This window comes from Dendrobates tinctorius, unplaced genomic scaffold (genome assembly GCF_039654945.1).
Source record: "Dendrobates tinctorius isolate UK_male_01 unplaced genomic scaffold, ASM3965494v1 ptg000241l, whole genome shotgun sequence".
In the NCBI taxonomy this organism is placed as follows: domain Eukaryota; kingdom Metazoa; phylum Chordata; class Amphibia; order Anura; family Dendrobatidae; genus Dendrobates; species Dendrobates tinctorius.
The window spans coordinates 1944155-1960697 of record NW_027361908.1 but is presented as its reverse complement, the minus strand read 5'-3'; the positions used below and the strand labels follow the sequence as shown (position 1 = coordinate 1960697).

Genomic DNA, 16543 nt, shown 5'->3' with positions numbered 1-16543 from the left:
TAGATGCGGCAGGGTTGTTTTTTGGTGAACACTGCCCGTGGTGGACTTGTTGATGAGAAGGCACTAGCCCAGGCTCTGAAAGATGGCCGAATCCGAGGTGCTGCTTTAGACGTCCACGAGTCTGAACCGTTCAGGTACATTTGAAGTCTTGTGAGCGTTGTATCTTACCAATGAACAGCAATTTTACAATGTCTGTTCCTTTTTCGCTGCAGGAAAGATGTATATCTTTGTACCGTGTTAGCCAGAAGATAGAAATGCAACGTCTTACCATCTTTTCAGTTAGCCATTAAAAGGTATCACTGAGGACTCTCAATTCTGAATATTTTTCTATGTTCCTTTTTTGGTCTGCAGCTTTTCTCAGGGAGCTTTGAAAGATGCCCCTAACTTGATCTGCACCCCTCACACTGCTTGGTACAGTGAACATGCTTCAATCGAATCTAGAGAAGAGGCAGCTAAAGAAATCCGCAGAGCCATTACTGGTATGTGTGAGGAAGGGCTCCTTTTCTAATATTTTCAGTATTGTGCAATTGTTATTGTACCCAGAGATTTGCAAGCCAAATGTAGGGGACTGAATATTTTGGTGCCTTTACAGGTCCAATTCCAGATGCGTTGAGAAATTGTGTAAATAAGGAGTATTTGCTGGCAGCTGCACAGTGGTCTGGAATGGAGTCTGTTCATCCAGAGCTCAATGGGGCAGCGGGATATAGGTAAGTTTGCTACATGTCGTGTAGCACTTTTGGGCCATGCTTTCATATTTAAGTGCATTGCCATTTGGCCTTGTTGTCTATTATTGATTTTAGCACTTACTCTGTCTCCTCATTGATGCCTCCATGTTGAAGGCCCAGGTTTGCTTATTTTTCTTTTTTAAAATCCAAGTCCCAATATATAGGGCTTTTTATTTAGTGCTAATTTTTCTGTTGTTACCAAGGTGGCGTGGCTCTAAGTATTATACAAGATTGTGGTTTGCGCTGCCCTGCATAATTACCCTGTTGGCCACGCCTGCTCGGGTAAAGGCCATAAAAATTAGCACTAAATAAAGAAGCCCACATCACTAAAACGTATATGTTAGATTTAAAAAAGAATGTAATACCCTGGAGTACTGGAAGTATAGTAAGGGCAAAACTGTGTCACTTTTGACTTTGTGAAAGTTCCTCTTAAAGCATGGTATTTTTGGAGACTGTATTTTGTTAATTTCTTGAGGATGCACTCCATGTTACCACAATCAAAGTGGTATTGTTTGTGTGGGCCCTGAATGATTCCCAAGTGTGTAGAAATGGTTTATGAAAATTACTGACGAGTGCCATCATAATGACAAGCCTACTGTTTTGAAGGGCCTGTATCTAGGTGTTGCTTACAAGTGATGAAACATAACCTGCTTGGTTAACTTTTCCAGGTTTCCACCAGGAGTTGTTGGAGTAGCTGCTCCGGGGCACCCAGCTGCAGTGGAAAGTCTAGTGGCAACTTCACATCCTTTAATTCCCTCTGTTTCCCACACTCCATCACCGGGACAAACAAGCAAGCCAGAGCCAGACAGAGAAATTCCCACTGACCAGTAGCAATACTCTGCTTTGTTTGTGTTTTTTCTTTTATGTTTATTTTGCCTTTTTTTTTTTCCCTTTTTTTATTTTATACCTCTGGTCCCATAATTTTGCTCTTCTTCTTCCTCTCAGAATATTTTGGGGGAGAAGAGCGGGATTCCAGGTCTTTTCAGCAGCTTTACCCGGTTAATAAAATCATGCTGCAAGCCCTGAGGTGTATCATCTCTCCTCACACCGGAAAGGAGAATGTTCTTATCAATGTCTGGAAACCTTTAGAATATTGCCTTTCAACAGATCTATTTTTTAACTGATTTAGTTTTACGTGAAATACTATGCGGGTGAGTTGTACTTCTGTGTGCCGGGGCCGGCTGATCTTTACTGCTTCCTCTAGAGCCAGACATGCCCAGTTGTCTCAGGGAGCTGAGGCATCACCAAATTTTTAGTGTAGCCAGTATCTTCTAATCCACTTTGTACTGGAAAAGAAGAATTTTTTTTTTTCTGAAGAAGGTTGTTGCATTTATACAAAATTTTGGCGGTATCTATTTTATAGTTGGGTCATGTTTGTTTTTTGTTTTTTACCAAGGCCACAAAATAAAAAAAAAAATTGATTTATTTAAAAGCTAGAACGTTAATCACTTAATTCACGTGTCTACGGAGTTTCTCTCAGGTTCTTGGAGTCCTTTTAAACAGTACATGGATGAAAGGGCGTAAAGGTACACATGACCCACATGGCTTGTGTTCAACATGATGGAGAATGTGGGCTTGGGCATTTATTCATTTGTTTGTCACCATTATATCTGCTTTGAAGCACAGCTGAATTTTACATTTTTGAAAGAATGAAAGAATATAGATTTTGTTGCCCCATTTCATACAGAAGTTGTAGCTGTCCATGGCATGTTTCGCTTCCATGCTTATTACAGAGGAGGATTCAAGGTCGATAAGCACTTTCTATTTTCGGCTGGGTTTCAGTGTTGCTTATATTAAGTTTTAGCCCCTTGAATTTGATCTCCACAGAAAATCTCCACAGGGACCTATACTAGAATGGGATGTGATTAGCCTTCTGTAAAGGCATGATTTCATATACCAAGTGTCTGGATTAAGCTATATGGATCAAGTTTAAATGGTGTGCATCATAGAAAAATGATGTAATAGTCTGGAGGGAGGAAGAATCAAACTAAACTTGTAGGCGGGCGCACATAGTCCTTAAACTTTAACGTAACAGTCGTTTTAATTTTTATTAATACCTAGTAGACATGAAAATGAATAAAAAACTTTAACTGTCAGAGAAATCTAAGTCTTTGCCAGGACTGATGAATTTACAGGTAAAATCTGTGTTCAGTGAAGAAAGATTATGACATTACTTAGATGATGATTACTGCTGATCAGATTCTATGTACATGGAGGAAGGTGATGGAGCCAGAGCTTCTAACTCTTCCGGACTACAAAGAATCTTATCAGTAATAACTGCCATCTCCTGTGTCAGTATGTCACTGAATACAGATTTTACCCCAAAAGTGAGAATCTTAAGAATGAATAATCAGTCCTGGTGGGGAAAGAAGCAGATTTCTGAGATGGATTACAAAGTTTATTTTCATGTCTTAGTGATTTATGAAATAGAAATTAAATCAACGGTTACTCTAAAAACAGTGATTTAGCTTGAAAATGCAAGGTAATCTGTATTTCGCATGTTATGAGCAGGTGAAGCTGAGAAAAGATTGATATATAGCTATACAGAATGTGTTTAATTGAGACAGAAAAAAGCCTAGGCAACATTTTTACATGTCGGCTTTTTATTTTGCGTTCTCACTTATTCACTCACGCGTTATTCCCTTCATAAATAGATAATTTTGGATACTGCTTGTAAACACAGCCAAATTTAAAATTTACTGCCTATTAAAGTTTTCAGCTGTTCTTTTCTGTTTGGCTGTGGTGGTCTGTCTTGAAGGCAAACCGCAGTAGACAGAACATGTTTAGTGCTTAAAAGATCTTTTCTTTTGTGCTTGTAAGCACTGTTATGAAAGTGGGAATCCCTTCAGTGCAGTGCTTACAATCAACACCGCAACTGTGGTCTGTCTCCTAGGCAACAAACTGTAAACAAGTCTCGATATATCAAGAATGCCTCCAAATATTAATAAGCATTAAACTGCCGAAATGCTTGTTTTTACAAGATCTGTCTGACAATATCCTATAAAGATGGGAATAACCCTTAAAATCCATGTTATTACCTACCTAGGTCTTTGCTTTGCATATAAAATATGCTGTAACGATAGTTCAGGGCTAAGTTTTAGAATGTATTTAATAGAAAATAATTTGTTAAATTTTAGAAGCCCAACAAATTGCTGGGGCCCATAATATGTAGGGTTTTTTTTCTCTTCGCCATAAGCTTTTAAGTCTTAAACTATTTCCAAGTTACCAATTTCTAAGGGCTGGTGCTCATAAGCATACCATAGCTCCATGAATGATTGTAATATTTAGGGCCAGGTATGGGATCAGAGTCTGTCTTTTCAGATCCGCTCAAGCCTTTTGCAGAAAAGGTTTGTTTTGCAATATCTCTAGATATCATAGGTGACTACAAGTGTCAGAGCCCTTTCTTCTGCGAAGAAAACATTATAAACTTGGTAATTTTCAAACTTTGAGTATGGCCAATTCTCAATCTCAATATAGTAGTAGTATGTTCTCATTTCTAACGATGGACTGCATTTTCTTTCCAATATAAGGTCAGCCCACACACTGGCTTCCCTGTCTATCCTTGTGTGCATCAGTAACATGATTACCGTTCCTGTCAGTCATTAAATGCCCCCTGCTATGGCCATGTAGCAGTTGTGCACAACCTCCATATGGTACAGACCCATAACGTGGTACCTATTATGTGGGGACCTATTGTATAACCTTACAAAAATTGAGCCATGCTCTTTGGGAAATGATATCAGAAGACTGACTCAAACAGGGCATTTATTACAGGGAAAAATAACTGCAAAATACAGCACCATAATGTCCCTGCATGTGGCTATATACTGTGTACTTAATTCCTAAAGGGATATAACAGCTTAAACAAGTTAGCTATTCTGTGGATAGGTGATAACTGTTAAGCATTGGGGCCCCCAACCAATCTAGGTGTTGTATACCTGAACTAAGCAGCAGAGCGCACTACCTGCCCATCCGTTCAACTCTTACTGGCCACACTTGGAGCAAGGGGACAAATGTACAGTGAGACTCTGGCTACGTGATAACTTGTTAGGCTGGAATACCACATTTAAAGGTTTTTTCCTATCTTCACAAATGGTTATTGTTGGATAATGCATGCAAGTACAACCAATTTACTGCTTACTCCAATTTTCAGGTACTCGTGAGTAACATGTTTTTGTTTACAGGTCGTTGCCTTAGAGACTGACCACCACTGCTAGACTGCATAAAATACACAAGCTCTTTTCTATTGATATTGTAAGCATTGTTCTGATGCTGGTCAGGGTAAATGGAGCGTGCCATTACCTCCTAATTTTGGCCAGCTTTAGTGCAGTGCTTACAAGCTCAACGACAGCAGTGATTGGTCTCTTGGGCAACAAGCTGTAAAGAAGAAAATAATAATCTCCAGAATGGCTGAAAACGTTTAGCCAAGCAGTAAATTGCAAAAATGCTTGTTTTTAGGTCGGGGTCACACTACCGTAGAATACGGACGAGTGCTATGCAATAAAACATCGCATAGCACTCGGCCCAGCTCACATCTGGAATTATTTTCTCCTGCGACAATAATAGCACAGTAGCATAACACTGAGCTCCCGCTCGCAGCAGAGCAGGAGCCGAGGGTCATCAGCTTATTGCATCCAATGCCATACACTAGTGTGACCCCCGGCCTTGCAAAAATTATCCAGCAATATCAATCTATGGAAAATGGGAATAACCCTGTAAGTAATTATATTAGCAATTACAATGACTTTAAATAATTACTAAATTGCATATATATATATATATATATATATTTACTAAATTGTATATATATATACACACACATCAGACAGGATTGTCCTTACATAAACCAATAAACCATTACCACATTGGATTTGTTTTTTGGATAATTTCTATATTTTTGTTATAAATCTAATGCAAGATTCTGTAAGTGACTATATGTGTGTGTGTGTGTGTATGTATATGTATATATATGTATATGTGTATATATATATATATATATATATATATATATATACACACACACACACACACACACACACACACACACACACACACTTACAAGTTATGGACACTTGAAACCATGATACTCCTAGTGTATGCTTGACATAGCAATACTTTTCCTATAAGGGTGGTAGGAGCTGTGATGAACGCTTGCTGAAATAACCAATGTCCCACTGGGGACCCGTGAGGCTGTTAACACCGTATCCATATAGTTGTGCCCATACGAGGTATTTTTGAGGGCTGCAACATTTGAGCTCACTAATGAAGGAAGAGGAGCGTTACTGATGGGTTATAATTACCCAGAATGAGTTAATAAGCTGGTAGTTGAACATTGGGAATTGTGTTAATGTTACAGTGCAGAGCACAATATCAGTTAGGCGCAGTTTGGTAGTGCGGACACTTTTGACTGGGATGTCTAGGAAGCAAGTCACCAAAGTCTTAAGAGTTTTCCCTTTTTTTTGTGCATTTTATGTTGAACAGCAGCCCAGCACACAGAAAATAATCGCATCCTATGAATCAACATATTTTATCCGCTCTCCTTTAAAAGGAGCCTTTTTTTATACTGTTTAAAAAGAAAAAAAAAAGCAGCTTCATAAATCAGCTCAATGCAAGCCGTTTCTGCGCCTCAGTATGACATGCACATAGCAGGTTTCTTTATTCCCATGAACCATTTGGTGGACGTTCAGGTTACTACAGTGGAGTGTAGATAAATGGAGGGCCCTTGGGGTAATCTGTAAAAACAAAAAAAGTCAAAGCAGGCCATGCATCCAATATCGGCTAGTAGCTTTAATTAGATGATTTTGTTCCCTGGTCATGTGGGATTTCGTTATTTGCATTATTTCCCTGTACGTCCCGTAATACACGGGTTATTTAGGCAATTCCCTTTATTAACCCTTAGAATGGACTGCCAATGACTGGGGTCCTTTCTCATTTCTTTTCCTGTACTGGTGATGTCCCAATCTGCATGGAGAAGATATTAGAGCGTTTCTTTCCCTGTACAGTGGCCCCACATCTGCAATGGGTGATCTTGTATTAACCCTGCATGGACTGAGCGGAGATGTGACCCCGTGTCCTAAAGGTGCAGTGTTGTGTGGTCAATCTTGTGTTGGTTTGTTACAGGTTATGCACAGCTGACCAGCTTTTTATAAATTACTCTGAGTGTCAGAAATATATTTTTGTAGACAATGAACAATATGCCTTTTTTCAGCTGGATAGCTAAAACTGTGAAACATTGAGAAGCTGTCTGTAAACAAGTGTTCTATATTTCCATTGTTTTGTTTGTTTTTTTTCCTTTCATTTTTTTTTTTTTTAATTTGACTGCAAATACTTTAATTTTTCACTTGTAGTACTTAGAAACCGATTTGTTAGGATAGTTTTCTGTCTCCTAATCATTTCTCTATAATATTTTAATAAAGTCCTACAACCAATGTTATAACTCGTCTGTGCTTTATAAAATACCCAAAGCCAAATTTTTGGTCTTTATAAGGCCTGTTTCACACTTCCGTTTTTTCAAATCCGTCAAAATCCGTTGTTTTCCGTAAAAAAAAACGGATCCGCCATTTTTTGCAGGATCCGTTTTTTTTTTGTCCCATAGACTTCCATTACGGTTACCGCGGATCCGTCAAAAAAACGGATCCGTTTTTAAAAAACCGGATCCGTTTGCATCAGTTTCCGTCAAAAAAACGGAAACGGATCCGTTTGGCGGACACAAAAACGGAAGTGTGAAACAGGCCTAAGGTGTGAAAACACAAGTGGATCTGATAAGGGGGAGTCAAATTCCTATAATATATTCAGGTGTATGTAAAGTCAGCAAAACTTTGTGACTGTGTCCAGTAGTTACTATATAACATGCCTGAGTACCACAAATGTGCTCTCCATGGTTTTATATAAATGGCAACCTCAAAGCTTCCCTATGGGAAGAAGTGTCCAAACAACAACTGCACAATTAGCTTTCTGCACTCATGAGGGGCAGCCGCCTATGTCTTCTACGCTAACGAGGGATGAAATGAGGATCACTCTCCTCATGAATACTGCAAACCTAGAACTATAGGTCCATTACATTCTAATTGGCCATTCACTAATCAACAAAGTAGTGAACCCAAAGGCTCATGTACACACAAGACTATTTTCATGTCCAGTAGTCATCCCTTAGAACGGTCCAGCAACAATCCATCCATTGGCAAAAAAAATTGTGCAGACAACTTTTTTTTGTTCTTTTTTCAAAAACTGATTTCAGCTGGATCTGTTTTTTTTAACACTGAAGTATTGAAGTCTGTGTAAAGGTACTGTCACACTCAGCGATGCACCAGCGATCCCGACCAGCGATATGACGCGGTCAGGATCGCTGGTACATCGCTAAGTGGTCGCTAGTGAGCTGCCACACAGGCAGATCTCACTAGCGACATCGCTGGGGTCGGGGGTCGCTACTTACCTGTCAGACGAGGCGATCCTGATGTCCTCCCGCCTGCGTCCACGTGTCGCTCGTCGTCACAGCAGGAAGCTGACGATGAGAAACGGTCCTGGACGTTCTCGCGCGATCAGCAATAACCAGCAGGGGAGCCGGTTGGAGGTAAGTATCAGACACAGCGATATCGCTAGCAATATCACTATAACGTCACAAAAACCAGTGACGTTATAGCGATATTGCTAGCGATATCGCTTAGTGTGACAGGCCCTTAAAACTGATACGTTAATTAGCCATTTGTTCTATTTGAAACTGATCTTTTTTTTGCTTATTGGATCATTTTCAAGTAGATTACTTAAAAGTTCACATGTCAACTAATATACGGTATATTAAATATTTTGCAGCACCAGAAAGAAAAAAACATCCGTTTCATATGGAAGAACAGACGGCTAACACATCCGTTTTCCATAGACTTCAATATGAAAAAAAAAAAATTGCAGCTGAAATTAGTTTTTTAAAAACAAAAGTCTGTGCAACTTTTTTGCCAATGGATGGCCGGATGATTACTGGACATGTGAACATAGCCTTAGGCCGGGGTCACACTTGCGAGTGTGATGCAAGAAACTTGTGCAAGTCTCTCACATCAATACTCAGGACCGGAGCTGCGGCTGCATGTATTTCTGTGCAGCTGCACACTTCAGTCCCAAGTGCCAGCGGAAGTGTCGGATATTGATGCGAGTCTCTCGCATCACATTTGCAAGTGTGACCCCGGCCTTGGAGGAGTCATCAGAACCTGCTGCTTTCGGTGGGAACTGCTGACCTTCTGATGTTATGTCGGAGTAGAGAAGAATCTATTCCAGCAGGAAATAATCCATTGCATCCATTTGCTTTTATTTCATAATCTGCAATAAAAAATTATATTGTGGTACAGTGTTAAAACCAGAATTATTTATGTAAATACTTTCATGCCCAAAAATGACAAAAGTATTCCCGAAGGGATACCTTTTATTGGCTAACCAGAAAAAATATATTTGCAAGCTTTCAGAGCACAGGGGTTCCCTTTTTCAGGCAGGTTTATAAATGAATTAAGACAAGAGCACAACATTTAGGCCGGGGTCACACTAACCGACGCAAAATACGGTCCGTAGTTTCCATGCGTAATACGCATGAACGACCCCTAAATTGTGCTCCGTATGTCATCCGTAAGCAAGGTGTGGTCGCGTATTTTGCGCATGTCAGCATCTGTATGGAATCCGTATTGCGAGATTTTCTCGCAGCCTTGCAAAATGGATATTTAACGGTTTTGAGGCCTGCTAACTATTTAAATCATTAGCCTGCACCCTATTTATTGCCTCAGGAACAGGTGGCTGCCTCCATTCTGTCCATTTGTGACCTTGCCTTGACAAGGTGTGTTGGTGTTGTATGTGCAACATGGCAGACAGTCTGACTTTCAACACAACTGAGCAGGTTCTCTTCAACTTGGTTTTGTCACGCCGCTTTGGTCACCATACCCAGTGATAGTGGATCCACGGAGGAGGAGACGCATGTGGGTACATCAACTTTAGAGGCAATGACTCACAAGAGGTCATTTTCACCGCCTCTATTCTCTGCGGGAGCATCCTGCAAAATTCTACCAATATTGTCGCATGAGCCTTGCAACATTTGATCGACTCTTTGAGACAGTGCGCCCTGGGATAACCTTTCAGGACACAAGGATGCGTAAAGCTATATCTGCAGAGGAGCGACTTCTCACATTACGGTATGTACTACACAACCATATTCTCTATGTTCATGATGTGTTGCCAAAAGTATGTATTTATTGCTTCATGGACTAATTTTAATGCCCTCACCTTATTCCAGATATGTTGAAACTTACAGACCAGAATGTTATGTGTAATATGTACTGAATATCACTTAGTCATTGTGCGACCAAATATGTGTGTGTTAGTAGATCTGAAATCCTAACAAGTTTGGTATGTATGTACCTGTTTTTTGTTTAATTTGTGCATTCTAAAATGTCCCTTTTCTGTTGTTCTTCAGCTTCCTGTCCACTGGCCTGTCTTATGCCGCCCTCCACCATGAGTTTCTGATTGGAAGATCTACCATTTCTGGCATACTCAGGGCGACATGTAGTGAAATATGGTCAAGACTACATCAACTCGTCATGCCCGAGCCCAGGATGGAAGACTGGTTGACGATATCAAGGGACTTTGAGGAGGAATGCCAGTTTCCTAATTGTATTGGGGCCCTTCATGGCAAACATATCCGGGTGCGTAAGCCGCCAAACTCTGGCTCCCAATTCTTCAATTATAAACAATACTTTTCTGTTGTATTGTTGGCTCTGGTCGACCCTCAATACAAGTTTATAATTGTTGACATTGGGGCCTATGGAAGGACGGGAGACTCTCGAGTCTTCAATACTTCCATTATGGCTCGGCGGCTACGCACCAACCAGTTGGATCTACCACCACCACGCCAGCTACCAGGCTCCACTCAAGAATCTGTCCCTTACGTCCTTGTGGCAGATGAGGCGTTTCAGTTAACGCGCAATGTCATGAGGCCATATCCCCGGCGCAACCATGACCACTGGCGCAGAATTTTTAACTTGCGCCTATCACGTGCTCGGCGACTGGTGGAGTGTTCCTTTGGCATTCTTTGTGCCAAATGGCGGGTACTCCAGTCTGCTATTCAGCTGAGTGAACAAAATGTTAATGAAGTAGTTAACCCCTTACCTACAATTGACGTAATATTCCGTCCATGTGACCATGGACCTAATTACCATGGACGGAATATTACGTCATCGCGATCAGCGGCGCCCACGTGGTGAGCGCCGCTGATCGCGGCCGAGTGTCAGCTAATTATCATAGCTGACACCCGGCACAATGTGTCAGGGGCGGTCACGGACCGCCCCCGACACGTTAACCCCTTGCACACCGCGATCAAACGCGATCGCGGTGTACCGGGGGTTAAAGGGAAGCATCGGCAGGGAGGGGGCTCCCTCCGTGCTTCCCTGAGCCCCCCACGGCAGCGCAATGTGCAGTGCTGCTGCGGGGGGCTCTTTCCCTACAGGCCCCCGGATCCAAGATGGCGACGGGGGCCTGCAGGGAGCTGACTTCCTCACTGCCTGCAAAGCGCAGGCATGAGGAAGTCTGCAGCAGTGCCTGTGACAGATCGCTGACAGTGATGTCCCACCTGGGACAAGGTAATAAAGTAAAAAAAAAAAAAGTGTTAAAAATAATTAAAAAAAAATCGCTAAATCAGTAAAAAAAAAAAAAATATTCCCCAATAAATCCATTTTTTCAAAATAAAAAAACCCAAAAACAATAAAAGTACACATATTTGGTATCGCCGCGTCCGTAATGACCTGCCCTATAAAACTGTCCCATTAGTTAACCCCTTTAGCGAACCCCTTAAAAAATAAAAATAAAAAACGAAGCAAAAAATAATGATTTATTATCATACCACCGAACAAAAAGTGCAATAACGCGCGATCAAAAAGACGCATATAAATATGCATGGTACCGCTGAAAACGTCATCTTGTCCCGCAAAAAACGATCCACCATACAGCATCATCCGCAAAAAAATAAAATTATAGCTCGCAGAATAAAGCGATACAAAAATAATTATTTTTTATATAAAATAGTTTTCATTGCAAAAAACCGACAAAACATAAAAAAAGACCTAAATGAGGTATCGCTGTAACCGTACTGACCCGAAGAATAAAAACGCGTTATCAATTTTACCGCACGCGGAACGGTGTAAACGCACCCCCCAAAAGAAATTCATGAAACGCTGGTTTTTGTTCATTCTGCGTCCCAAAAATCGGAATAAAAAGCGATCAAAAAATGTCACGTGCCCGAAAATGGTACCAATAAAAACGTCAACTCGTCCCGCAAAAAATAAGACCTCACATGACTCGGTGGGTCAAAATACGGAAAAATTATAGCTCACAATATGTGGTGATGCAAAAACTATTTTTACAATAAAAAGCGTCTTTTAGCGTGCGACAGCCGCCAAACATAAAAACCGCCATAAATCGTAAATCAAACCCCCCGTTATCACCCCCTTAGTTAGGGAAAAATAATAAAACTAAAAGAAAATGTATTTATTTCCATTTTCCCGCTAGGGTTAGGGGTAGGGTTAGGGCTAGGGCTCAGATTAGGGTTAGGGGTGTGTTGAGGTTCGGGTTGGAGTTATAATTGGGGGTTTCCACTGTTTGGGCACATCAGGTGCTCTCCAAAGGCAACATGGCGTCTGATCTCAATTCCAGCCAATTCTGCTTTGAAAAAGTCAAATGGTGCTCCTTCGCTTCCAAGCTCTGCCATGTGCCCAAACAGTGTTTTACCCCCACATGTAGGGTATCAGCCTACTCAGGACAAATTACAAAACAACTTTTGGGGTCCAATTTCTCCTGTTACCCTTAGGAAAATAAAAAATTGGGGGCAAAAATATAATTTTGCGGAAAAAAATGTTTTTTTTATTTTCACGCCCAGGCGTTATAAACTTCTGTGAAGCACTTGGGGGTTCAAAGTGCTCTCCACACATCTAGATAAGCTCGGTGGGGGGTCTAGTTTCCAAAATGGCGTCACTTGTGGGGAGTTTCAATAGTTTAGGTACATTAGGGGCTCTCCAAACGCATATGACACCCGCATACCAATCCATCAAAGTCTGCATTCCAAAACGTCACTACTTCCCTTCCGAGCCCCGACGTGTGCCCATACAGTAGTTTTCTCCCACATATGAGGTATCAGCGTACTCAGGACAAATTGGACAACAACTTTTGGGGTCCAATTTCTCCTGTTACCCTTGGGAAAATAAAAAAAATGGGGACTAAAAGATGATGTTTGTTGAAAAAATACGATATTTTTATTTTCACGCCCGGTCGTTATAAACTTCTGTGAAGCACTGGGGGGTTCAAAGTGCTCACCACACATCTAGATAAGTTCATTAGGGGGTCTAGTTTCCAAAATGGGGTCACTTGTGGGGGGTTTCCACTATTTAGGTACATCAGGGGCTCTCCAAACGCAACATGACACCCGCAGACCATTCCATCAAAGTCTGCATTCCAAAACGTCACTACTTCCCTTCCGAGCCCCGACGTGTGCCCATACAGTAGTTTTCTCCCACATATGAGGTATCAGCGTACTCAGGACAAATTGGACAACAACTTTTGGGGTCCAATTTCTCCTGTTACCCTTGGGAAAATAAAAAAATGGGGACTAAAAGATCATGTTTGTGGAAAAAATACGATTTTTTTATTTTCACGCCCGGACGTTATAAACTTCAGTGAAGCACTGGGGGGTTCAAAGTGCTCACCACACATCTAGATAAGTTCCTTGGGGGGTCTAGTTTCCAAAATGGTGTCATTTGTGGGGGGTTTCTACTGTTTTGGTACATCAGGGGCTTTCCTAACGCGACATGGTGTCCGATCTCAATTCCAGCCAAAAACGTCAAATGGCGCTGCTTCCCTTCCGAGCTCTGCCATACGCCCAAATAGTGGTTTACCCCCACATGTGGGGTATCAGCGTACTCAGGATAAATTGCACAATATCTTTTAGGGTCCTGTTACTTTTGGAAAAATAAGAATTGAGGGTGAAAAGATCATTTTTGTGGAAAAAATATGATTTTTTAATTGTACTGCTGTACGTTATAAACTTCTGTGAAGCCCTTGGGGGTTCAAAGTTCTCACCACACATCTAGATAAGTTCCTTGGGGGGTCTAGATTCCAAAATGGTGTCATTTGTGGGGGGTTTCCACTGTTTTGGTACATCAGGGGTTTTCCAATCGCGACATGGTGTCCGATCTCAATTCTAGCCAAAAACGTCAAATGGCGCTGCTTCCCTTCCGAGCTCTGCTATGCGCCCAAATAGTCATTTACACCCACATATGGGGTATCAGCGTACTCAGGACAAATTGCACAATAACTTTTAGGGTCCTGTTACCCTTGGAAAAATAAAAATTGGGGGTGAAAAGATCATTTTTGTGGAAAAAATATGATTTTTTAATTGTACCGCTGTACGTTATAAACTTCTGTGAAGCCCTTGTGGGTTCAAAGTTCTCACCACATATCTAGATAAGTTCCTTGGGGGGTCTAGTTTCCAAAATGGGGTCACTTGGGGGGGTTTCCACTGTTTAGGTACATCAGGGGCTCGCCAAACGTGACATGGCGTCCGATCTGAATTCCAGCCAATTTTGCATTGAAAAAGTCAAACGGCGCTCCTTCCATTCTGAGCTCTGCCATGCGCCGAAACAGTGGTTCCCCCCCACATATCAGGTATCAGCGTACTCAGGACAAATTGCACAATAAGTCTTGCCGTCCAATTTCTCCTGTTACCCTTGGTAAAATAAAGAAAATTGAACCTGAAGTATTTTTTTTGTGAAAAAAAGTTAAATGTTCATTTTTTTTTTTATATTAAAAAAATTCCTGTGACGCACCTAAAGGGTTAATAAACTTCTTGAATGTGGTTTTAAGCACCTTAAGGGGTGCAGTTTTTAGAATGGTGTCACTTTTGGGTATTTTCTATCATATAGACCCCTCAAAGTGGCTTCAAATGTGAAGTGGTCCCTAAAAATAAAATGGTGTTGCAAAAATGAGAAATCGCTGGTCAATTTTTAACCCTTATAACATCCAAACAAAAAAAAATTTTGGTTCCAAAACTGTGCTGATGTAAAGTAAACATGTGGGAAATGTTATGTATTAAGTTTTTTGTGTGCCGTATCGCTGTGATTTAAGGGCATAAAAATTCAAAGTTGGAAAATTGCGAAATTTTCAAAATTTTCGCCAAATTTCCGTTTTTTTCACAAATAAACGCAAGTTATTTGAATGCAATTTTACCACTAACATGAAGTACAATATGTCACGAGAAAACAATGTCAGAATCACCGGGATCCATAGAAGCGTTCCAGAGTTATGACCTCATAAAGGTACAGTGGTCAGAATTGTAAAAATTGGCCCGGTAGTTAACGTGCAAACCACCCTTAGTAGTGAAGGGGTTAAAGCCTGTGTGGTTCTTCATAACTTCACCAGGATACATGATTGTTCCTCCTCTGCTGGTGTTGTGCGTGGGTTGGACAATGTTCCTAGGGCGAGACGACCTATCACCCCTCAACGTAGACCGCTCTCTGGCCTCAAAGTGCGTGATATTTTCACAAATTACTTTGTCACCTGAGGGTGAAACTTCTTGGCAAGAGCATGCTGTGTCTGTTATAATCTTTTGGTTTGTGTGTGTCTAAATATATATATTTCTACCCCTTATAATTCTTTGAGTGTTTTATTGCATTGGTAAGCTTATGTTAGTATGCTGACACTGTTTTTTATAATTGACACAGAGACGTTAAATGTAGTAGACAAATGTTTACTTTTGTCTTTTTTTTTTTTTTTTTGGGGGGGGGGGGGGTTAACCAAAACATATTATTGCCATATGAGAACTGTGGCAATGGGCCAAATTGGCCTTTTTGCAGATGTCAACATTTGTTCAAAATAACATTTACACATATAGAGACAAAAAACAAAAAAAACATTATGCAGTACCAAAATGGCTACATTATAAATTGTGGAAAGTTGGGGAAGAAGGCGGAAGACCAGCCTGTGGTTGCTGCTGGCTACTTTGCCCAACATCGCCCTGTGTGGGGGCATACTGTTGCCCATGATGTGGGTAATGTACTGCCTCCTGGGATTGTTGTGGGTACTGGCCAGAGTGATACTGAAGAGGGGCATCTTGTTGGGTCTGTTAGGCCCGTGCCTCATACCCTCCAATATATCCATGTCGTCCCCAACCAGGTTGGGACCAGCCTCCAAAACTGGGTGGGAACAAGTGGCCATATTGGTGAGGTTGGCTAGAGCCAGACATATGTGGCTGCTGTTGGGAAGGTTGGGTAGGGGGAGGAAGGGGGTGAGGTGTAGGCCCACGTATTTGAGGATCCTCAGAGCCTGCTTGAGCAAGCATGTGTGTGGGGTGTCTAAGGCGCATTAGATTTCTGGGTGAAAGCTGCCACCTCTCCAGATATTCAAATAATTCATATGGTGTATTGGGGTGTGTGCAAGCATCAAGCAGGATCTGAAAACATCCTCGAATACGGAGCCTCGCCTCACGGGAAAAGGCACGAAGGTAAAAGGCCAGGCTGCGCGAGTATGCCTCTTCGCCATCATCAGTATTGACTCTAGCCAAATAGTTGAGGACCCCAATGTCCACATTTGTACGTGTATCCTGGGCAGGGATCTGGCGCCTTCTTCCTCGCCGGGATGGTCCAGCAGGCTGTGGTGAGGCCCGGATCTGGGCAGTTGGGCTGCTGCCCATGTTGCCCTGCTCCTCCAGTATGGCTGATTGTGCAGCAGCAGACGGTCCTGGTTGTGGGGTTTGTGGCACAGGCACTGGGTTTTCCTGCGAGGATTCTTCACCCATGCTTCTTGTA

At 41.6% G+C, this 16543-nt stretch overlaps 1 protein-coding gene across 8 annotated transcripts in view; it reads left to right on the top strand.

Annotated features, from left to right (window-relative positions):
- LOC141060599 (C-terminal-binding protein 2) overlaps nucleotides 1-3449 on the top strand; it is a 52973-nt gene extending 49524 nt beyond the window's left edge. For all 8 annotated transcript variants that reach the window (XM_073556896.1, XM_073556897.1, XM_073556898.1 and 5 more), the window contains exons 7-10: nucleotides 4-134; nucleotides 352-479; nucleotides 593-707; nucleotides 1394-3449. In XM_073556896.1, the coding sequence (XP_073412997.1) occupies nucleotides 4-134; nucleotides 352-479; nucleotides 593-707; nucleotides 1394-1556 (537 nt within the window). In that variant the 3' untranslated portion in view covers nucleotides 1557-3449. The remainder of the gene's footprint in view (nucleotides 1-3; nucleotides 135-351; nucleotides 480-592; nucleotides 708-1393) is intronic.
- Nucleotides 3450-16543: the final 13094 nt, after the last annotated feature.